The sequence below is a fragment of the Triturus cristatus genome, chromosome 5_1 (genome assembly GCF_964204655.1).
Source record: "Triturus cristatus chromosome 5_1, aTriCri1.1, whole genome shotgun sequence".
Taxonomy (NCBI): Eukaryota; Metazoa; Chordata; class Amphibia; order Caudata; family Salamandridae; genus Triturus; species Triturus cristatus.
In genome coordinates, this window is record NC_140587.1 from 135788282 (window position 1) to 135813329 (window position 25048).

The following is a 25048-nucleotide window of genomic DNA, read 5'->3' on the forward strand; positions in this document are numbered from 1 at the left end:
GTCCGTTAATTCAGAAGGGCCTAGTAGCAGCTGTTATCCGGCCCATACGACTGATAAGTTGTAGTATTTTGACCAAAATCTCCTTGTAAAACTCCTGGGGGAAATGATGTGTAAATCAGCATGGAAACACATTCTTGTATTTTTTTTCCTGAAAATATTGTAAACCCACTGATTTCCCCACTTCAGAACTGCTGTGACCATTGGTGATGGTAATCCTGGAAATTTTAACGGGCCACTCAATAATGGCCTTGAGGATTGCAGAGTGGGGTAGGTCACCGGTATTCTCCCGTGCTGGATGCCTGTACGCCGCACATAGCGTGGTTCCTCTGCAATACCTAAGGGGCAAGATTTAATTTCTGAGAGGGTCAGATCTGTTTCTATAGAACTAGTTTACAGAAGGTATTGATTAACACACGAGTTGGGTAACTCCTGGATTGGGCATCTATCAATATTCATCAACCCAATCAGATGTAGATTAGGTTCACTACAGTCCTAGCGAATTGCCTAGATCAATGACTACTGAATTGACAAAAAACATGTTGAACTTTTTTTATTTAATACAAATATATGTGGAGATTCAAAGGATCATATATTCCTTCATTGCTCCACATAGTTTTTAAACATGACAAGACACCACTTTAATAATTATTAGGTAAGTTAGTCATTTTTAATACTATCCATTCACATTTCCAATCTACACTCTTAGCACCCTCAGTTTAGGTTCATCACAGGTAATTAACATCAAAAAGATTTCCAGCAAAGGGCACCCTTGAGGGATTGATGCTCCGGCCCAACGAGGAGGTGCCCGATGATGAAGCATGCTACCAAATTGGGTGGGAGAGGGTTCTTGCTTCTGAATATTCAGGTTCTTCTGACCTTTCCTTCAATAGGGCGACACCTCTGGCATCTGCCTTTGTGAAGTTTCGTAGGAACTCCATAGTCTTAGTTTATTGATTCACTCATAACAAGGGCCTTTGTTTTATATAAGAAAAGACCAAGAATAAGCATATCAGAGTAATTGTAGAGTAAGAACATTGACAGAGTCTACGATAGTGTAGAAACAGTAGCTATGGCAAGCAGGGTAATTTTTAAACTAGAAGGATTCTGCTTTCATGGTTTGCCGTCCATATCTTTGTGTCATTATGAGTTGGAGGTGTGCTATTTGTGCATTGGGACAATACACAAATATCTTTTGGTTCCAAAGCTCCAAACGTGTAGGCCAGTGCTTTGATTGATAATGGTAGATCAATAATTTTCATACTCTTACGTCTGATATTGTGCCATTCTGGGTGAAGAACATTTTTATTGTTTCACAAGGATTTGGAACATGGCTGAATCATTACAGATTAAATAGTTCTGGGTTTATGCAGTGATAAACCCAGGAAGAAGTAATTAACTACTGTAGCCAGGCTTCAGTTTCCTTAGTGCGCACCCTAGATCACATGAGCAGTATAATCTGAGAGACTATGAATTTGTAGCTTGCCTTCTGACATAAATATTTACGATAAGCATGATGTGCTTCCCTGTGAAATAGGATGTGAGACTTCGTTGCTTGCTATTATTAGTTCTGCAACTTCCATTTGATTTGTTTGACTGGAGAGGTAGTCCTCGATCTTTCCACATCAAAAAGGGTCTTCGTCTCTGGATATATATTTGGCTTGTTTTAATATACTGATTACATTATTGCATGGAGATGCCAATGATGTGAACATGGGATTCATTTTTCACTTCTGTCCTTCACAGACGCAGAAAGCTCAGCAAGAACTGCTGCGACAAGAGACTCACGTACTCCACACCACGTTCCTGACAGAGAAGCAACAGCTCCTCCAGAAAGAGCAGTACATTGAAGATGAGAAAGCAAAGCTTGAGAGGCTGTATGAAGACGAGGTAAACAAAGCACAGGACCTTCAGAACCAGCAGGAGAATCAGCTGAGACAACTGGAGGAGGAGAAGAAGCAACTAAAAGCTAGCATGGATGAGGCGCTCAGAAAACAAAGGGAATCAGAAGAGCATGTCCGCCGCAAGCAAGAGGAGCTTCAGCAGCTCGATCGAAAGAAACTGGAACAGGAGAGGCTTCTGGCAGAAGAGAACAGGAAGCTGAGAGAAAAGCTGGAACAACTTGAAGAGGAGCACAAAAGGGCCCTATTACAAACCAAAGAGATTATGATCCAGACTGAAAGCGTGACCAACCTCGCTGCCATGTCACCAATGCCCAATGGCAGAGATGCTTTAGATGGGCTTGCCCAAAATGGGGACTCAGAGCTAGGGTTTGAAGGCTTGAGGCAGAAAGTGTCTGCAAGCAAGTTGGCCGAAGCTGGCATAATAAGCAAGGATACACTCGAGAAACTGGTCAAAGGACTAATGACAGTGAAAGAGGCCTTCAAGAAAGAGGACATTGAGAGGTATCTCCAAGGCAGTAGCAGTATTGCAGGCCTGCTGATCAAGCCACATGATGAAAAGATTAGCATTTACGAAGCACAGAAGAAACGGCTGCTCACTCCAGGTACTGCTCTCATTTTGCTTGAGGCCCAGGCTGCTTCTGGTTTCCTGCTTGACCCAGTCAACAATAAGAGGCTTTCGGTTAATGAAGCAGTGAAAGAAAATCTAATTGGGCCTGAGCTACACAATAAATTGCTTTCTGCTGAGAGGGCTGTCACTGGTTACAAAGATCCCTACACTGGAGAGAAAATCTCCCTCTTCCAAGCCATGAAAAAAGACCTTATTGTAAAAGACCATGGTATTCGACTTCTGGAAGCTCAAATTGCAACCGGTGGTATCATCGACCCAGTGAACAGCCACCGCTTACCTCTGGAAGTGGCTTACAAGCGCAAGTACTTCGATGAAGAAATGAATAATATCCTTACTGACCCCAACGATGACAGCAAAGGATTTTTTGACCCAAACACTCAAGAGAACCTCACATATTTACAGCTAATTGAGAGATGTGTTATCGATCCTGAGACAGGTCTCTGCCTTCTTCCACTTACTGACAAAGCAGCTAAGGGTGATCTTGCCTATACAGACACAGAAGCCAAGGATGTGTTTAAGAAAGCCACAGTGTCGGTTCCATTCGGAAAATTTCAAGGTAAAACTGTTACAATCTGGGAGATTATAAACTCTGAGTATTTCACGGAACAGCAGAAGAGAGACCTCCTCCGTCAGTACAAGACTGGGAAGATCACAGTGGAGAAGATCATTCGAATCATAATCACGGTGGTAGAGGAGACTGAGAAAAAGAAGCAGCTCTGCTTCGATGGCCTCCGAGCTCCGGTTCCTGCTGCTGAATTGGTAGAGAGTAAAATCCTCGACAAAGATCTCTACAATCAACTCCATCAAGGAAAGAAGTCAGTCAATGATATCTCGGAGGTGGATGCCATAAAAAAATACCTGAAGGGAAGCACAGCTATTGCTGGGGTCATAGTAGAACCAACGGGTGAAAGGCTGTCGATTTATGATGCACAGATGAAAAATATGCTGAAACCTACAATTGCGTACAATCTCCTTGAAGCCCAGGCAGGTACTGGCTACCTCATAGATCCAATTAAAAATCATATGCTTCCTGTGGAAGACGCAGTCAAGGCCGGCACTGTTGGGCCGGAGTTCCATGAGAAACTTCTGTCTGCTGAGAAAGCTGTAACTGGCTACAAAGATCCCTACACAGGGCAGACCATCTCACTGTTCCAGGCCTTGAAAAAGGGTCTTATCCCAAAAGACAGTGGAATCCGCCTTCTAGATGCTCAACTTGCAACTGGTGGCATCATTGACCCAGTCAACAGCCACCGCGTTCCACTCGATATTGCGTACAAGCGTGGCTACTTGGATGAAGACATGACTAGAGCACTTTCAGAGCCCACTGAAGACACCAAGGGCTTCTTTGACCCTAACACCCAGGAAAATGTAACCTATGCACAACTACAGAAAACATGCAGAGCCGACAAGCAGACTGGCCTATGCATGCTGCCATTGTCCGAAAAAGCTATACAGTCCCAGCAAGAGGAGATTTATAATGAGAGCCAAGCAAAGGAGGCATTTGGTAAATCAACAATTGAAATCCCGAGCGGTAGCATGAAAGGTCGGACAGTAACAATATGGGAGCTCATTCACTCTGAATATTTTACTGAAGAGCAGAGAAGGGAGCTGATCAGGCAATATAAAGCAGGCAAAGTCACAATTGAAAAGATAATTAAAATTATGATCACCATCGTGGAAGAAACCGAGGCCAAGAGACAGCAGAGATTGACCTTCACAGGTCTTCGGGGTCCAGTGACTGCATCAGAGCTTCTAGAATCTAAGATCATCGATAATGTCCAGTTCCAGCAGCTCAGTGAAGGCAAGAAGTCTGTCAAGGAAATGTCAGAGACTGACTCTGTGAGGAGGTATCTCCACGGAAGTGACTGCATTGCTGGGATCTTTGTGGAGGACACCAAGGAAAAGATTAACATTTATCAAGCCATGAAGCGAAACCTGGTGAGGCCCAGCACAGCCGTCATCCTCCTAGAAGCACAAGCTGCTACTGGATTTATAATTGATCCTTTGAAGAACCAGAAGTTTTATGTCAACGAGGCTGTGAAAGCTGGCATTGTTGGACCTGAGCTCCACGAGAAGCTTTTGTCTGCAGAAAAGGCAGTAACTGGGTACAAAGATCCCTACTCTGGGAACACCATCTCTGTTTTCGAAGCCATGAACAAGGGACTTATCCTACGAGATCATGCAATTCGCCTACTAGAAGCCCAGATTGCCACAGGGGGCATCATAGACCCAGTGCACAGCCATCGTGTCCCAGTGGAGGTGGCCTACAAGCGTGGCTACTTTGACGATGCAATGAACAAGATCCTGTCAGACACCAGTGATGACACCAAAGGCTTCTTTGACCCAAACACCCAAGAGAACCTCACCTACCTGCAGCTGAAAGAGAGATGTATGGTAGACCCAGACACCGGTCTGCACCTTCTGCCACTGAAGACACAGGCCCCTACAACCACTGAGACAAAACAGAAGTATAGTGAGTCTGAAACTCAGAAAGTGTTTGAGGAGACAATGGTTGATATCCCTTCAGGAAGCAAGGCAGGCAGTTCCATGTCGATTTGGGAGCTACTGCAGTCCGACCTCCTGCCAAAAGAGGAAAGGGATAGGTTAATGCAAGAATTCCGCTCAGGCACTCTAACCAAGGAGCGCATGATCATCATCATCATAGAAATTATTGAGAAAACCGAAATAGTAAGGCAGCAAGAGCTTTACTCCTATGACTTTATCCGACGCAGAATAACTGCTGAAGAACTGTACGAATCCAGAATTATTACTCAAGAAATATACAGCATGCTGAAGCAAGGGACAAGCAGCATTCAAGAAATAATCAAAATTGAAACAGTCTGGAGGTATTTATATGGCACAGGATGTGTGGCAGGTATCATGCTTCCTTCTGGCAAAGAGAAGGTTAGCATCTACCAGGCTTTGAAGAGAGGTCTCATCTCTACCGAAGTGGCGCACACTCTCCTGGATGCTCAAGCGGCAACTGGTTTCATCATTGATCCAGTGAAAAATGAAATGTTGACTGTAGACGAGGCTGTTAGGAAAGGAGTTGTCGGGCCAGAAATACATGACCGACTTCTTTCGGCTGAAAGAGCAGTAACAGGTTACAGAGATCCCTACACTGAGCAGATGATTTCTCTCTTCCAGGCAATGAAGAAAGATCTGATTCCCTCAGAGCATGCTCTGCGGCTGTTAGATGCCCAGTTAGCCACGGGTGGCATTATAGATCCCCGTTTTGGATTCCACCTCCCACTAGAGATTGCCTGCCAACGTGGCTACTTCAATAAAGAAACCTTTGACCGACTTTCTGAGCCAAGTGAGGTCCGAGGCTACGTGGATCCTTCCACAGATGAAAAGCTTAGCTATCCACAGCTCCTTAAACGGTGCAGACAAGATGAAAACAGCAAACTTTTCCTGCTGCCCATCTCAGACCAGAGAAAGCTGACATTCAAAGGTTTGCGCAAGGAGATTAGCATTGAAGAGATGATACGTTCTCAGGTCCTGGATGAAATTACAGCCCAGCGTCTTCAAGACGGATTGATGTCTATCGAAGAAGTCTCACTGAATCTCAGAAAGTTCCTGGAGGGCACAAGCTGTATTGCTGGGGTCTATGTAGAATCTTCCAAGGATAGGTTTTCAATTTATCAGGCAATGAAAAAAGGTATCATCAGGCCTGGGACTGCTTTTGAACTCCTGGAAGCGCAGGCCGCAACTGGCTATGTGATTGATCCTATCAAAGGCCTTAAGCTGGCAGTGGAAGATGCAGTGCGCATGGGAATAGTAGGTGCTGAGTTCAAAGACAAACTGCTTGCAGCTGAGAGGGCAGTGACAGGTTACAAAGACCCCTACTCTGGCAAACTCATTTCTCTTTTTCAAGCCATGAAGAAGGGGTTAATACTAAAAGATCATGGAATCCGTTTACTAGAAGCACAGATCGCCACTGGAGGCATAATTGACCCAGAGGAAAGCCATCGTCTTCCAGTGGAGATGGCCTACAAGAGAGGCTTGTTTGATGAGGAAATGAATGAGATCCTCACCGATCCCAGTGATGATACAAAGGGCTTCTTTGATCCTAACACTGAAGAGAACCTCACCTACCTTCAGCTCATGGAGAGATGTTTCACTGACCCAGAGACTGGGCTGTGCCTGTTACCTCTTAAGGAGAAGAAACGTGAAAGAAAGACCTCTTCAAAGTCATCAGTCCGCAAGCGTAGGGTAGTCATTGTAGACCCTGAGACAGGAAAAGAGATGTCCGTGTATGAGGCATATCGTAAGGGGCTTATTGACCACCAGACTTACATTGAGTTATCAGAACAAGAGTGTGAATGGGAGGAGGTTACCATCTCTTCATCAGATGGAGTTGTTAAGTCAATAATCACAGACAGAAGATCAGGGAGGCAGTACGATATTGATGACGCCATTGCCAAAGGCCTAATCGACCAGTCTTCCCTTGACCAGTATCGATCAGGCACCTTATCTATCACAGAGTTTGCTGACATGTTGTCCGGCAACATGACTGGATTTCGCTCAAGAACATCATCCGTTGGCTCTTCTTCATCTTTCCCCGTAAGTCCTGCTTCCTCAAGAACTCAGTCGGTAACAACATGGAGTGAACCGAGCGAAGAGACTGGGCCAGTTGCAGGCATCCTGGATACTGACACCTTAGAGAAAGTTTCTATCACAGAGGCAATGAAACGCAATCTTGTAGACAACATCACAGGGCAACGGTTACTGGAAGCTCAAGCCTGCACTGGTGGCATAATTGACCCAAACACTGGACAGAAGTACTCTGTTGCAGATGCGGTCAATAAAGGGCTAGTGGACAAAATCATGGTGGACAGAATCAATTTGGCACAGAAGGCATACAATGGCTTCGAGGATCCAAGAACTAAGACAAAGATGTCAGCAGCACAAGCCCTTAAGAAGGGATGGCTATATTATGAAGCTGGCCAGCGCTTTCTCGAGGTACAATACCTCACAGGTGGACTGATTGAGCCTGATGCAAATGGCCGTGTTTCCTTGGATGAGGCTGTACGGAAGGGTTCCATTGATGCACGCACAGCTCAGAAGCTGCGGGATGTAAATGCCTACTCCAAATATCTCACCTGCCCCAAGACCAAACTCAAGATTTCTTACAAAGACGCCATGGAGAGAAGCATGATCGAGGATGTCACGGGTCTGCGGCTCCTTGAAGCCTCCTCCCAGTCAAGCAAGGGCTACTACAGCCCTTACAATGCCAGCGGCTCTGGCTCCACATCCGGCTCCCGGTCCGGCTCTAGAACCGGCTCAAGGCGTGGCAGCTTTGATGCTACTGGAAGCCCTGCCTTCCAGATGTCCTTCTCCTCTTCTTCCTTCACTTCGTCCAGCTATGGCCGCAGAGTGACGTCAAATTTCCAGGATGGTGCCCCCATTGATGCAGCCCAGCTCATCCTTGCCTTGAACAGCCTGTCCAGGAATTGCAGCTGGGAAAGTAGACAAGAATATTCAGCACGGCAAGTGGCTCTACCACCTGCTGTGATGTAAAAGTTCTGGATTTAATATAAACATGTAAAAATATATTAAACAATTGCAAATACAAACTTTTCAACTTATCCTGCCCTGCATGTGGTGAAACAGCCTTGAATAATCAACTTAGTTTTTTACGTACTTACTCCAAAGCAGTGCCTACATTTTAACCAAAACAAGCAAAATGGGACAAGATCCTGTTACCCAGACTAATATATTAATATATTCTCGTTCTTATGACAGTATTTGTATATTGAGAGATGACTAAGAGAACACTACCACCAAGCACCGTAACTTAAAGTTTCCTCTTTTTGTTTGTATTTTTATTTTGTGTGCGTGAATATACTGCAGAGCAGCATACATTTAAAAAAGACATGACCCGCTGAGACTATAGAAGCCGAAGCACCCCCAATGCTAAAAGGTATTTGCTTCTAAAGGTTTTGGCATATAAACCCCCCAGTGAGTAAATGCTGCTAGATGCAATCCCCTGTGACCCGCCGCCAGCCAACGAAGGAAGATGCTACACTCCCAAATGGTGACCCTGCTGTCTATGCAAATGCTGCTGCCCGTACACGTGTCTTCGCTGCTGAAACGACCATACCTTGAATGTACAGACTGTTATCTATGGACTCTTCCAGCTCGCCGTCCTTGCCATATAACACGCTGCTGCCAGTAGTACTTGGGCTCTATTGAACCACACATCAACCCTTTTATTTAACTCCAGAAGTCCATAAGCAAAGCCAGAAGGTGAACTCCCACCTCGCCAAGGCAGAAGATGCACCTCTGTACCCCAAAGTGACATCAAAACCTTGACGTCTGTTGCTGCCACAACCAGCCTCCTCCATGGTCCTCATTGAGAGCTCTCTCCTTCAAAGGAGGCCCGTCAGATGTAAGTACATGTCCCTGCTGCTCTTGAATTTGGCTGAATATCTGCTGCATCATACTATCCTATGATGGATCTGTTATGTCCTCTGCTATTTCTTTGTAAATTATATATGCGGTCTCCGCACTGTACATCTCTTGCCTCACTGTGCACTTTAGTGCCTTCCTACTTTGCTTTCCGTCTTCTCTGGGGCTATCCTTGTGGGAAGGCAGTAGACAGGTAAAAAGAAAGCCTTATTTTTCTTCTCTGGTTCCCTCTGATGGAACCTTGATGCATGTGACTGAATCTCCTTGCATGTATTTGTGTGTATGAATCTCCTTTCTGGTGTATCTGGGAAGTGTCTTTTTGCAGCGGTTCCTTGCACCACTGCACACATTCATTGTTGGCTGAGAGGTGATACATCCAGGATGGGTATTATCCTTAGCCCTCTCTTAACACAAGATGGAGGTTCCCAACATAACTAGAACCTGCCTACTAGCTAAGCCCTGAGACAGGAACTTCTCTGTTCTTCTGCAACTCTTTGTTCTCCGAATGTGTGGCCAAACAAACATGATATAATTTTGCTCATTGAGTGTGATTTCTGCTATCGATGAAAATCATATTAAGCACGCCATGGATTCACCGCCTGTAAGCAACAGGTGGGATAAGCATCTTGCCTTTGTATGATAGGCTTACATTTCTCATACACTGTGTGCTGCATACAGATACTGTGGACCACAGGTCAACTTGACCCCTATCAGCCTGTCATGTGTGCAACAAACATACAAGAGGCCAGCCCCCATGATCACATGCTGAGCACATGGCACCCATGTGCCACATACTAAGCACACGGCACCCATGTACCACATACTGAGCACACATAATATGTTATATAGCACTGCATACTGACATTCTTAAATTTCTAAGAGGTGTAAATAACATTTTACAATTACTTAATTGATGATACTTCATTTAAAGACTGAAGGAATTTTGGAAGGCTGAGTCTGTTTTGCTGGAATTCAAACTCATGACCTCCAGCAGAAATCACTTTGTCAGCGGTGAGCATTTATCTCACTGGCTCATCAACCTAAGCACACGTCAACCAGGTGTTCTGTACCGCATTCAGTACATATTTCAGCCAGCTCCTTCAGCCACATACTGAGCAGAAATTAGCCTGCTTGAGTGTGCCACATACTGAACACACATCAGACCGGTACATTCATCCAGTTATGCGTTACAAAATCAGCTTGATCATTTGTGCCACATAACAAAGCACATCAGCCCTGTCACTTTCATCACAATGAACGCACACATCAGCTTGTCTTTGTACCACAGATGTGCCTAACAAGTGTGTAACTGAGCCCGTGGACTACAGATATGCTGCGCTCATATCAGATCTGGACATCATACTGCAACCATATGGATCTCTGCCAAATACACTTCACGCTGAGAACCATTCTCCGCGGTGCTATGTACCCCAGAATTACTCAGCACAAGACAGCCAGTGCTGTATTCACATGCTGAGTACAAATGAGGATGGACCTGCATACCATAGGCTTAATGTAAGGCAGGCGTACTAAGTACAAACCACTCTGTGTACCACATTATGGAAAACTATCACTGTAGCCCCACGAAATATATACGGCATGTCAGCAAGGTACTCTGTGTCATATACTTTGTAGGGCACTGGACACACCAGTTCAGATTTGTATAGTACATGCTAAGAAAAATGTCCGCATAGCGTTTTGTGACACCCTTACCACATACTGCCCTACTTTGCACATCATGTACAAACCACTCAGGCACCACTTTTACTACTTCCAGAAACAGTGTTCTTTTGCTGCTCTATCTTTCCTACCTTATTTTCCTCTGCATTCTCAACTCATCCTTTGCCCTATTTGTTTTTTTTTGCCTCATTCTTTGTAGGAAGCTGGCTCTTTATGTAGTATACCAAAAAGAGGTATACGGTGCAAAGAGTCCAGGCATTTCCTTATAAGTGGACATGGGCTTGCTCTAGCAATCCTAAGGTGCTCTTCTAGGGAGTAGTGTGGTCGAGCAGCCTTAGGCGTATCAGAGAAAATTAAGGAGGTTAGTAAGGAGAATTTAGATAGAGGAGGCAAAACAGTGCTGATTTTGCTGGACCTCTCTGTGGCTTTTGACACCGTGCCCCATGACCGGCTCCTGCAGAGACTTCAGGAGTGTTGCCTTGGTGGCATGGTACTCAAGTGGTTCTCCTCCTTTCTGGAGGACAGGCATCAAGTGATTTGGCCACCGCATTTTGCTCAGGGCTCGGTTTTGAGCCTGACACTTTTTAATTTATATATGGCCTCCCCCCTCCCCTCCCCTCCGCTCCCTTGGCTGGGTCATACGGTGCGACAATTTCGTACGCAGATGATACTCAACTCTTGTTTACATGTGACAAGGGTAAGGAGTTTAGGGGTGAGGAGATTAACAAGTGCTTGACAGGGGTGTTTACCTGGCTAAGGCTGAACCAGTTAAAGTGCAACCCTGAGAAATCCGAGATAATCTTCTTTGGTTCTTCATCCTGTGACGTACGGCGTCAGTGGTAGCCTTTAGACATGTCACCCCTTGTAACATCAGTAAACACAGTCAAGAACCTGGGGGTCAAATTTGATGACACTCTATCTATGAAAGCTCAGATTCAGGCAGTAGCCGGATCCTGCTTTGGCCTCCTAACAGTGCTAAAGAATGTTCTCCCCTTACTATCGATCACTCACAGGAAGACAGTAGTCCAGGCTCTCATTGTCTCTAGGCTGGATTACGTGAACATCTTGTACCAAGGCCTCCTGGAATACCTACTGAATAGGCTTCAGGTGATCCAGAATGCGGCAGCCATGGCTATTCTCATGTTGCGACCAAGAGCGCGTGCCTCTACTCACATAAAAGCTTTGCACTGGCTTCCTGTTCGAAAGAGAATTTGTTTCAAAGCTTTGGTCTAGGATTTTAAAGCTCTACATGATACTGGCACCCTTTATATCAGAAAGGGAGTTCAGTACTATAGCCCTGGTAGAATCTCGAGGTCTTCCTTTCAGCAACAGGCAATTGCCCCCAAGTTCTCCCGTGCCTGTATGGGCGGCCACTCCTTCCAAGTTCAGGCTGCCAGTCTGTGGACTGTCTGCCTATGTCACTCAGACGGGTGCATGATCTGCTTACCTTTAGGAAGCAGCTGAAAATCTGGCTATTTCAGCAATAGGCCCCTCTCGCCTTTAGTAACAGTGACAGTTCTGCCCTGAGGACTTTAAGTGTCGGGACACACTTCCTGAGCAGCTGCGCGCTCTATAAGTACCAATTTAACATAACATAACAATGTATTAGACATCTGCAAAATACACACACAGTCAATAAATGATGCACGACTCAATAAGGAGATCCACACTAACTTACAAAATAACACAAACCTTTTGTTTATAATTAGGCACGAGGAATCAATACAATCAGGTAAGTACATTTCGAGATAGAAATTCTTTACGTTTTCAAAAGTCAACAGTGCAGTGTTATCCTATTGGAGGAAACACAAATACGGCATTCAGGTAGAGTACAGTGGCTTACAAGACCAATCTACTGGACTTAAGGGAATTATCGGGCAAGGTCCAAGGCAGCGCCAGCAGGTCACCTCCAGAGGCACTAGGGCAGCTGGGTGCAGTGGGCCAATACAGCGTTGGGTGCCCAATGTTAGTCCATGGGGATGGGTCTTCGTGAAAAGAGGCTGCAGGTTTGGACTTGGAGGCCAGTCGGGCTGAACTAACAGGGGGGATCAGGCCTCCTGATGCTCAGGGACGTGGGGGCACCTGTGGTCCTCTTTTCCACGGGCTAGGGGCGATCAGTGCAGAGATGTCCTTAGGCTTTGGATTTTGGTCACCGGGAGTGGTTGTGGTAGAGGGTGCCTGCAAATAGTGCCTGTAGGTGGTGTTGAGAAGTCCACAGCAGGGAAACCTAAGATGGGCTTCGATTCTGGAAACCGCGTCGGCACAATTGGCCCACTTCAATTTGGACTAGGTGACTCGGGTGTAGCGGTGCTTTCCAACGACGGGTCTTTGTGGTCCGAAGTCCTTACAGCTCAGTCTTTGGTAACTGCAGGATGCATGGCAACATCTCCACTGCTCCACTGTAGTTCTGAGTCTTTTAAGTAGTGCTGGCAGTCCTCCCAGGCTTTGGAGGATCAGCTGCTTGCAGGGTGAGATGACTTTGGCACAATTGTTGAGAACAGGCAAACAGGCTGGCAGGGTTGGCAACAAGTCAGTTGCTTCTTCAGTTCTTGCTTTTGCAGCTCTTCGGTCCTTCTTCTTTTTGTCAGTAGGATCTGATTTCCTGGTGCCAGGGTCTCCCCTAAATATTACATTTAGTGGCGTTAGGGGAGTGTAGAATAGCCAATAGGCTACTTGCCTCTGGGTTCCCAACGCCCCCTATAAGATCACTTCCTGTGGAAAGTGCGCATAACTCTGTCCCAGAATTCCTAAATTTGCCATCACAAAGAGAGCAGACTCTGAAATGTTGTCTTCACTTCAGGTAGCCCATCTTAGGGGTGGAACTAGCCTGAAGGTAAACACGCCTCTCTGACTACTAATTTTCCTGCCTTGCCTAGGTGCCAAACGGGCCCTGTTAAAGGGAGGTCAGCATCCACCCCAGTGATGGAAGCCAGATCAGCATACCAAAGGCGATGGGCTTTTTGAAGCTCCATGCCTTGAAATGCTAATTCGCAGGTCATCCTGTGGGAGGGGGTGTAAACACCCTCTGCCCAACCAGGCTTTGTTCCTGCCCTCCTGAGAGCAAAGACCCTCACTTTTGGGGGTAAGAAACTAATCAGATGTGGCAGGCTGGCTAAGACCAGTCAGCTAGCACCCTAGTAGTCAGTAGGTTTTAAGGGGCAACTCTAAGGTGCCCTCTAGGTGCATGTATTAATAAATTCATCACTGGAATCAGTGCGGGCTTATTAATATTAGATGTTTCATACCAAACATCTCTGTTTTAAGTTAAGCCATCATGCAGCTGGGGAACTCATTTTCCCCAGTGTCCAGCACGTTTTAACACGGCTTCCCTGATCACTTGTACTGGCAGTAATGGAACTTACCAGCACAGGGGCATTTCTTCTCATGCAGTTATGCCCACTTAAGTAGTATAGTGCGCCCTGCCTTAGGGCTGTAAGGCACGATATAGGGGTGACTTAACTATACTGCATACCGTGTTTGCAGGCATGGCACACAGGGATGTGTGCCATGTCGTGTTTTTACTTTGGTCTGCAGAAAGACACGCAGCCTGCAATGGCAGTCTGTATGACTTAGGTGAGGGGTCCCTTAGGGTGGCACAATATGTGCTGCAGCCCTCATGGGACCCCCTTTAGTACCTCAGGCCCTAGGTACCAGGGGTACCATTTACCAGGGACTAACAGAGGGTGCTAAAGGTATTGCCAATTGGGGTACAATTGCACAATGTTGGGAACAAGATCTGGTACTAGGGACCTGGTTAGCAGAAACCTAGTGCACTTCCATTGAAAATCACATCAAACACCTGGCAAAAAGTGGGGGTGACCATGTCAAAAAGGGTAATGTTCCTACTCTCTGCCCTTTAGTTTCCGTCTCTGATGTGCTTAAACATCATATCTTTTCATGCCCCTCACTTAACAACATCATTCTCCTGGCCTTTGTACTTGCTTCCCTCACTTCCATCCTACCTCTCTCTGGTGTCTCCCACCTTTTCTGGCTTATTACGTCCCTTCATGTCTTCTTGAAAACTACTTAATAACTCTATATCGTTGTTGCTTTTCTCTCTTTCTCACTTCTCTTAACTGCCCTCTATTTTCCATCTCCCACGTTTTCACTCTGATATTTCCAACTGCCTTTTCACCTCTCCCTACCCTCAGAGAAGCCTACCTCGTCTCTCTGTATTTCCTTTTTTCTTCAGCCCCGGCTTCTTTCACTCCTTAATACATGCCAACTGCCTTGCCATCCACTGCAGAAATAGCTTCATAGTATTTGTGCCCTTTGAGCCACTAAAACCATTTCCAACCTGTAGCCATATTCACCCGAGTGCAAAGCAACTCCCATCCTTCTTTAATTCATCCTGTCACTCCCCTTTCCGGCATTTCTGATCCATTCCTGCCTCACCTTTGTCTTCTCATCTCCCTACTTGACTACTCCCTGCTCCCCTGCCTTGTCAGTCCTTCCCGATTTCCTCTTTGTCTTCTCACCCCTTCATGTTAATTTACTCCCTTTGCCTTCTCACTGTCTTCTCATGCTTCCTGATTTCTCCCATAGTCCCTTCCTACTCACTTATTCATTGTATTTTACCAGCCCTGGTTTCTCCCACAAACGTTTCTTTCATTGGCCTCTATACAGTTTCCATGTCCCTTGTTTTTTCAGCACCCTCTGCCTACTTTCCTGCCTCACACCATCAATGTAGTCACCAACAAAAGCAGAAAGGTGTTAAAGATACTCAAGCACTGCATCAACCCCCTGCCAGACCCACCTATTCCTCACACAAAAGTGCAAAGCCATTAATTGTTTCTTCAATTAAATATAAAAGATCCAACAGCACATTAATGTCACCAAGCCTGCTTCAATTCTTACATCAATCCCGTCCTGCGAAATCCCCGATTTGTCAGCCTCCAAAGCCCTCTATCTCCCGGATCTCGCTGACATACTCTACTCTCGCAAAGCAACTTTGAATGAAGATGTCTTAGCATCGTTCTACATCAAAGCTCTCTCTGGGGATGCTCTCTTACCCCTACTAATTATTGTTAATGCATCTTTCACTCAAGACATCCTCTCAGAAGCTCTCAAGACAGGCCAGATCCTCCTACTCTAGACACTGATAACCACACCAACTATCGGCCCATCACTCACCTACCATTCATTGGCAAGTTCACTGAAAAAGCAGTGTTCAACTCCCAAGATCACATCAATGCTATCCGTCTTGCCTCCTACCAGAAGCACGAATCCCTCAACCTTACACGTTGTAGATTATATTCTCTTGGCTGCGGATGACGATGACCCCTTCCTCCTGATACTGCTAAAGAGCTCAGCTCTCTTCGCCTCAGTTGGCAACCCCACCCTCATAGAAAGCTTGGAGTTGAATGGCATTCACAGGCAATATCCCTCACTGGTTCTCCTCCTGCCCTGCCAGCTGACACGAGTTATTTCCTGTGGGTACCTCCAGGTCACAAAAGATCCCTATCACCTGTGGAGTCTCACTGGGCTCCATACGGTCCCCTGTCAATCATCTTCAAGCTTTACATGGGGTCACTTGGTGCTTTACTTAGAGAAAACAGCATCAAGAGTCACCAAATACATCACTCTACTTGAAGGTGTCCTCTGCTTCTGACACTCAACATCTCAAACATTGCTTGCACATCATCCAGACCTGGATATCCATCGCCTACCTGAAGTTCCACCAAGCCAAGGCAGAATTCCTGTTATTTGCCTAGACTAACTATCAAGATACAGTACATACCTGGTTTAAGGACTTGAACCTTCGGGGCTTCGAATCCAAACTTTCACTGAATGCCATTTAACTTGGATTCATCATGGGCATCAACCTCATCCTCATGGAACACAGCCCAGAGCTAGCTCTCTCTTCGAAAGAAAGTCAATCCATTTCTTCCAGTATGCGATTTCAGAACTGCTGTTCAAGCCCCTGTACTCTCGTATTAGGATGATGGCAATGCCCTACTCCATGGTCTCCTAGGCTCCACAATAGCACCTCTTAGGGGTATCCTACATGTCACAGCATGTTTCATCTAGGGTCTAAAGAAATATGATCACATCACCACATCCTAATATACCTCAATTGGCTCCCCTTGGCAGGCTGCACCATCCTTAAAACCAGATGCATCATTTACAGAGCTACCACGACCAGCACTCCAACTTACCCTGAAGACTAGCTCACCATCTCTGGTGTATATTGCCACACCCACAACCAAGACACCATTAGACTGCAGACTAGGAAGTGTAAAAAAGATGTAAATAAGACAGCAGGCCTTTTCCATCTATGCGTCCATGGTCTGGAACAACATACCTGTATCCACCAGAACTGCTCTAACGCTGCTCCAATAAAGGAAAGAGTTGAAGGTGCAACTCTTTAAAGAAGCTATCACAGTGTATTAACGGCCCACAACCCAGCTTTCCCTCCTCTTTCTCATTGAATTATGCTTTTCTTTGACCATGTACTGCGCTACGCTGACTTTTGGCTAGGTTTGCGCTGTAGAAATGACATATGCATGCATGAATACATGCATGCATGCACCTTCTCCACTAGATTCCTCCTAACACTTTTCTTTCTGCTTTCTCACCTCTTCTTGCTATTTTGCTGGCATCTCATCTATTGCATTGTCTTCTCCACATCCCCTTAGGCTTGTCTCTGCCCTTCCTCCTTACCACTGTTTTCCATTAATCCCATCCTTTGTCATTCCTTTGCATCACCAGAACTTCAAATTCCCCTCTTTCTGCCACCTCTCCTCCTTCCCTGCTTTCTGTTTCACCTGACCTGCCCTTGTTAAGAGTGTCCCTTTAAATTTTGGTGTGTGTGGTAACTTCTGTTACCACAAATACCAAACGTTTTGTGGCTAACATTGCATCCCAACAATTTTCCATAAATAAATTTATGAAGTTCAAACCTGCAGAAATGTACTGGGGAATGCCTTTTAGTTACTGGAACATAACAAGTTCGATGAAGGATAGCACTAAAACCAGCATCTTATCTCCTACAAAAAAACGTGCCATAGGTGCTACTGCTCATACACAATAATTTCATAACTCCTTTGAGTCTAATTTTGTTGGCTACGATAGATATTTCAAAACACAGGGCCACACGGAATGAAGCTCTTTGTCCTGTCATCACACTCCTCCCTTTTCACCTCCCTCGTCCTTTCCAGCTTCCCTCCATTCTCACTACTCTTAGTTCGTTCTCACTATCCTGCTTGCCTGTTAATCTCTCCACCCCGTCCTCCCTGCACTTATTTTTGTCAATGTCTTTCCAGCCCTTTCACCTCCTCAGTTTTTACATCTCTCCATGTATTTTCACCTCCTGCTTTGACTCTCGACTATACCCAACCACTACCACCTTCATCTTTTGTTCTATACTTCTGCAAGACACATTTCTATTAGCATGTTCACATATTGTTCTTCTCTCCACTCATGTCTATCTCAGACCTTACCCCCTAGTCCCACACAGAAGGCCACGTCGCCCCTGGAGGAGCTCCTGAGCTTGGTTACAGATGCAAGCAGGTCATGGACCGCAGCCTCAACTGGAATTTGCGGCCATTTCCACCAGTCAAGCTGCTCTAATGCACAGGTAATGCATATCCCTTCTACTAAGTGCTTATATGTAGTGAAATTTAGTATACTGACTTAAAGCTGCCATCATACACCAAAAACTTAAAAGCAGAGCTTATGGTGAAATTCACCATACCTGCACCAGCTAGCTATCTGCTCAAAATACCCCAAACAAATACCATAAATGGAGCGGCACTAAAGCAAAAAGAAAGTCTGACTGGGGTCACAACTTTTCAACAATGTACTACATCCATAGAAGGAGCTCTAACAAGAACCTCGGAGCATATTTATAAAGCCCTGCAAAGAGGGATCACATACACAGCAGAGCATTCCCTGGAATCCGATAATGACTTAAAAGTCATGAGCATTATGGAACCACAGCAACGGGGAATAGAACAAAATGTCGTGCACAGTATTTTCCAAAAGTGAGAACCAACAAGCATAGGTTTGTTTGCCACTTGGATGGATCTGAAAGGCAAAGACTGTACCCAGACACCAACAGAAGTGGTCATGGCTTAATAGTTGTTATAAGTCATATGCAAATATGCGAGGAAGAGGTGTAAGTCACGTTTCATTTGTAAGGCTTTATTATTAATTGCCATGAAGTCAGCATGAAAAGTAAATCAACTACACAAGTGTTCTAAGGCGAACGTTTATATAAGCCCCTATTGGAGAAGAGGTACCTATAACGTTCATCCCAAAGAATGTCTCACTGTAAAATGGAATATAGAACTAAAAGCCTGCTGTAAAAACGTTCAGACCAATGTGGAATGGAATTTACATGTCACCAATGTCCATGTATTTGCAGTGTGTAAACAATGCCTGGGTCGAGTTCTAAGGTGTAGATTGGCAAGCATTAATGAAATATTTAACAAGCCATTTAGAAGACTTTAAAAACATTATACAACTGTCGGTCTTCTGAAATTCTAATTGGCTAATTCAAATTCTAAGACAAGAGTACCCAGATGGATGGTCCATTATAGTTATGCAGAAAAATTGTTCCAAATGCAACTTATATTGTGCTCTACAAGGCAGCAAGGATCAACTTGTGGTTTGGCCCATTTATCCATAAAACATAAATGTTTGGACTCTGTCACAGGTAAAATTTGCATGTGGGAAACTCACTACTTGAGAACTTCTTTAAAACTACTTCAAGGCACCTCTAAAGTATGATGCAGCTTGTGAGTCAATTACAGATTCATGCTGTTAATGAAAGTGGTTTCTTAAAACAGTTTATAAATATATATATCCAAGTACACTCCTTCTCCCTCAGCCAGTCTTCACAGGGCGACAAGGAGCGCGGACCACCGTGGTTCGTCAACTGCAGTTTTATTCAAACTCCCAAAGAGGTGCAGCAGCCATGACGCATTTCGCACCTCACAGGAGACTTGATCACATGACATATATAGCTACGTCTGTGTGTCTCTGTGTCTGTGTGTCTCTGTGTGTGTGTGTGTGAATATATATATATATATATATATATATATATATATATATATATATATATATATTATCTACTGGCGGTCGCCAGTAGATAGTTATAGTTACAACCTAGTTTCCATAGGAAATCTCAAAATTCTATTTTGAATAACTTTGGCGCCGGTTGACCAATCCTCGCAAAATATTCAAAACTAATGGGGCGCTCCGTTCAGCTCCTACCCTGAAAGTCTCGGGGTGATTCGTCAAGCGGGGGCCGAGAAAGAGGGGGGGGGTCCCAAAACGCGTTTTCCCCATGCATTTTTCCATAGGACCTTTAGTCGCAGCTACAGCCCGAACGGCTGAACAGAATTACGTGAAATTTGGCAGAGAGGTTGCCATAAGGTCAAGGAAGTGCCTTTTGCAGGTCTGGTGTAAATCTGTTCAGTATTTCCTGAGAAAATAGCATTTAAAAGCATATCAATATCTATACGCGCGCACCGTGCGCGCACCCTGCCGTGCGCGAGCGCAATTCTGATTGGTTGTTAGATGTCGGTAAACATTCGAATCGGTCGAAACCAGGAAGTGTCGGCCGCTATTTTGTCTCTCGCAGTCTGAGGGGGTGAAAAAAAAAGGTGGAGAACGTGGAAATGGGGCAGAGTGGACAGTTCCTGACCCCCTAGCCTTGGTCAGGGGGTCACAGAAGGACCCCCAAGGGCGAAATAAACTTTTTTTTTTTTTTTTAATCACGAGGTGCGCGCACAGTGTGCGCACGGCGAACCGTGGGCGCACGGTGCGTGAAGCGCATTGAGCGCGCACGGTGCGCGCACTGTGAAAAACCTGAAAAAAAAAAAAAAAAATACATAACTTAGCATTTAAAAAACCGTACAAATTCACTGAAAAAAACATAGGTTTCACACACGTTATAGTTACGAATTAGCATTTAAAAAACCTTGCAAATTCACTTAAAAAACCATAGGTTTCACACATGTTCTAGTTAGCTGGACATTTCACTCGTAAAAAACCAATGAAATTCCCCCGTTATAGTTAGTGCAGGCAACTTTAACTCACGCGACCGCAATCCTCTGCTGATGACGTCAGATATTACATCACTGATGACATATGTGTCTTTATGAAAAATAAATATTTGTAATATATGTATAGCTAAAGATTAATGGAAGAAGACATGGGTAAATAAGTGTCTAAATACAGTGATGTAATATCTGACGTCATCAGCAGAGGATTGCGGTTGCGTGAGTTATAGTTGCCTGCACTAACTATAACGGGGGAATTTCATTGGTTTTTTATGAGTGAAATGTCCAGCTAACTATAACATGTGTGAAACCTATGGTTTTTTAAGTGAATATATATATATATATATAATTGAAGATGAAGGATCACAAGAAAACAGCCAGCCAGGGCAAAAATCTGGATCCCAAAGGATACAATGAGTCGCAAAGAAATAAAATATCCAAGAAAGAAGTGACTCAAACCGATAGATTCACCAAAGAACAGCAGCATTTGGTGAGTTCAGGACCACAGTTCCCACAATTCCACTGAGTGGGGTTGAAGGTGCTGATAGTCCTTTGTTATTGGGGGCACGCTGGGGAAGTTTATTAACTTTCAAAACATTCTCTCCCCCCTCGGAACTGATTGCCTCAGCAGATGTGACCCCCGCGCTGGAGAGGATTGAGTCAGAAGAAGAAGCATCGTCTATCTTTCCACTTGACCCACTTTCCAACAGATTCACAGATAGCGATTGAGATGCAGGCTCCGAAGTCAGCTGTCCGCGTTTGTTCTTCGGCGGAAGATGGGGAGTTTTCCCTTTGGTAATCTGAGTTTTGAAGAGCGCAGGAATCGAGAGTCTTGGTTTAACCGCTTGGGTACTGGCTGCATCAATAGCGGTCGCAGCGGGTGTAGGGGCACTGTCATGGAGAATTGGGGACTCACCTCCTACGCCTGTCGACTTCATGACCCCCGCCGCTCGAGCAGATCTACTAGCTGCCGCTGCCGTTGCAAAGCTCTTGGAAGCTTTCGCAGGCATCACGCTGCTACGAGAGCCAGGCAGTGGAACGTGGCGGTGATGAAAACGAAGAGCGGAGAGGCTGACACGGAGACAAAGCAGTTTGCTCGAAAAGCGTCTCTGAAGCAGCGGCAAACCCCACAGCATAATCCAAGAGTCCAGTGAGTGCCAGCAAAACAAAAACGGAAGGGTAGGTAATATATCACTGTTAGTTTCTCCTTTTCTTTCTCTATGCCTCGGATCACAGGAGATGCAAAGCAATCATTAAGTGAGATAAAGAGCCAGGAGGGAGCGTTTAGCCAGCTTAATCAGCCGAGTGACCGGCCGCCATCTTTGCCGTGTCAAGTCTTTGCAGTTACCCAGAGAAGCACTTATTTGGAATACCAACGGCAGAAACAAAAGTGACAGAACTCCATTTGTAGTTGACTATCATCCATCAGCTCCTAACTACAGAAATATAATGCAAAAAACATTTCCCTTACTGTACACTTGTGAAAAATTGCAAAAGGTTTTTCCAAAACCACCAGTCATTGCTTACCGCAGAGCTCCAAATTTACGATCTCTTATTGTGAGAGCTGAACTCAAGCAAGCTGTAACAAATGCAGGGGTTCATTGCTGTGACTCTAAAAGGTGCATAACGTGTGAATATCTTTTACAAACATCATCTGTAACTAGTTCTGTTACGAGAAGGACCTATGCAATAAGGCAGCATCTTACATGTCGCTCAACATGCATTATTTATGTGATTCAGTGCCAACGGCAAAGCTGTAAAAAGCAATATGTAGGCCAAACAGTGAATGACCTCCGTACACGATTCAGGAACCACAAATCTGCAATAATTAATAAGAAAATTGACCAGCCTGTAGCCAATCATTTTAACCTTGTGGATCATTCACTATCAGATTTGAAGATTTTCCCCGTGGAACATGTTTCAAAGGAAGAACTACTGGACTCCAGGGAAAACTTCTGGATGTACCGTTTAAAATCACTGCATCCAGATGGACTGAACATTACTGACAACACAACCTGATTACTGCATATTTCAAGAGCTCTCAGGACTGCATTGATTCCACATTCCAAATGGAATCTTCACTCATGATGCTCTTTGAAAATTCAGCTGTCATCTGTGCAGCCACAGAGCAAACCATCTTGTACTACCTGAGGAAGAAGGAAGGCGGAAGCTGAAACGTTGTAGTGGAAATATATTTTTGTTCTTTGGTGAATCTATCTGTTTGAGTCACTTCTTTCTTGGATATATATATATATATATATATATATATATATATATATATATATATATATATATATATATATATATATATATATATATATATATACATACATACAGACATAGATGGGTATATAGACTGTTTCATGTCACCTCACTTGATAGCCTTCAAGAGAGCTTGTTTCAGAAAACACTGTTGTGTGGTATTAAGTGCAAATAACAGCTGAAGATGCTCCTGACACATGAGGCATTGGTCACACATAGACGGATTTCGGGATATACGTTGTATGTTTGTAACTATTCAGGTTTAAGATGTCCTGTAACTGTATTATTACTTACAGGCAAGGGCACACGTTCCTTACACTGAAGAATGTAGATGTGGGGCAATGTTGCAGTCAGATAGAAAATGTCTCTTTACATTGGGAAGCAATACAAACATTAGACAGTTGATTGCATGGTTAGTGGATAACATATGTGAGATAAGTTACCTGTAATCTTTGGTTTCGGTCATGGGTATTATCTCTGAATACATAAACGGTAGAACATCTCAGGGCAACACCATTCCAAGATTGTTTTTTAATAAAATTAAGCCTATATGTTTTTTTTAAATAAAAACATACCTAAAAGAGGCAACAATTTGTATTTGTCTTTTTTTGTTTTAAAAAGTAAATTCAATTAGCAAACAAAAATTGTGGCTGAATACATTTGGCTGAAAACTGCCTTTTTTCAAAACTCTAAAAACTAGGGAAAATGTAGCCTCTAATAGGCTGGGTACATACTGTGCAGAATAAACAGGGCACCTTTAGAAACTGTAGAGTCAACAAGCAGCTTGTTTTAAAGGAAATGGGCGTGAATTATTCCTGGGCATATAGTATTTTAACCAGAGTCCTTTGAGTCGGGGGGCAGGAAGGTTGGTTTGGGATTCAGAGAGAATGCCCATGACGGGTAACTAGGATCAAATGTAAGTAATGTTCCTCTTTTCGGTCATGGCACTGTCTCCGATATCCCAAAAAATAGAATGCAGTAAGCTAAATACACCCAGGCCTGTAGGGAAAGTTTGATTTACAATGGTAAAGAAGGGACAATTCTTGAGAAAATAAATTAAGTAATGAGGTCTGACCAGCCAAAGTAACTGTTCTGGAATCACAACATATATAGTAATAATTAGCAAAAGTATGCACCAAGCTACAGGTTGCTGCTTTACAAATACCCAGAAAAAGGACATTCTGGATGAGATTAGTAGTATTTGCCTTCCCATGGGTAAAAAGAACTTACCCAGAAGAGCCTTTTTGAAACAAGTTTATTAAGCAAGATACAATCTACCTACGATTTGATTTGATAAAGACAAAACCGTGACAACTGTACCATAATGTTTGAGTAACTATTTAGTCTGTCGAATGGATTTAGTCTTGTCTAGGTAATGATTCAAAGCTCTTTTAGCATCCAGAGAATGAAGAGCTTTCCGTTGGAGATGAATGATCTGGAAAAAACCTAGGGAGTGTGCAACTGTCTAATAGATGGGAAGGTCTAAACTTACTTCATGCAGTTAAGAAGGGCGAGTTCTTGAGGAAATTTTGTTTTAGGGCAAAACCACATATTAATCATCTGAAAATAGAGCTTGAAGCTCACTCACCCTTCTGACAGAGGATATGGTAACAAGAAAGGCCACTTTCCATGAGATATGTTTTAGGTCTGCTTTGTGCGTAGGTTCAAGCAATGATGGGCCCAATAACTTGGAAAGGACAATGTTAACCTCCCAAGGAGGAGTATACAGTCTTGTTACTGAGTGGAAAAACTTTACTTATGCCATCTAGAAAAAGGTTTACCACTTGCCTGTTGATAAGGGAACTCTGAGAAGGGCTTTTACTATAAGCAGTGATGGGAGCCAAATGTAGTTTAATTGAAGAAAACTGAAGGACAGAGTCTGCCAAATAAAGAAGATAAGGTAATACAATCTCTCCTTGACACGTTTGCAGGTCCACTTGCTTCTGAAGGCACCATGCACCTTTTAAAAGTGCATGAACAGGGAGTAGATGATCATTTTGTTTCCTCCAATATCATCATGCAGTCCTCTGCAAGATTCAAGTCTCCATTTTATAGGTACCCAAGAGCCAGACAGTCAAGTTCAGCAAGTGCAGTGCTGGGGTGGGAAATATAGCCTAACATCTTAAAATGTAGGTTTGGTTTGAGTGGAAGTC

General features: G+C 44.3%; 1 protein-coding gene across 9 annotated transcripts in view; it reads left to right on the forward strand.

Annotated features, from left to right (window-relative positions):
- Positions 1–25048, forward strand: part of PLEC (plectin) — a 404008-nt gene that overhangs the window by 363511 nt on the left and 15449 nt on the right. For 8 of the 9 annotated variants that reach the window (XM_085604582.1, XM_085604587.1, XM_085604585.1 and 5 more), the window contains 2 exons: positions 1744–8923; positions 18059–18202. In XM_085604582.1, coding sequence (XP_085460708.1) covers positions 1744–8052 — 6309 coding nt within the window. In that variant the 3' untranslated portion in view covers positions 8053–8923; positions 18059–18202. The remainder of the gene's footprint in view (positions 1–1743; positions 8924–18058; positions 18203–25048) is intronic. The other variant, XM_085604583.1, reaches the window with a different exon arrangement.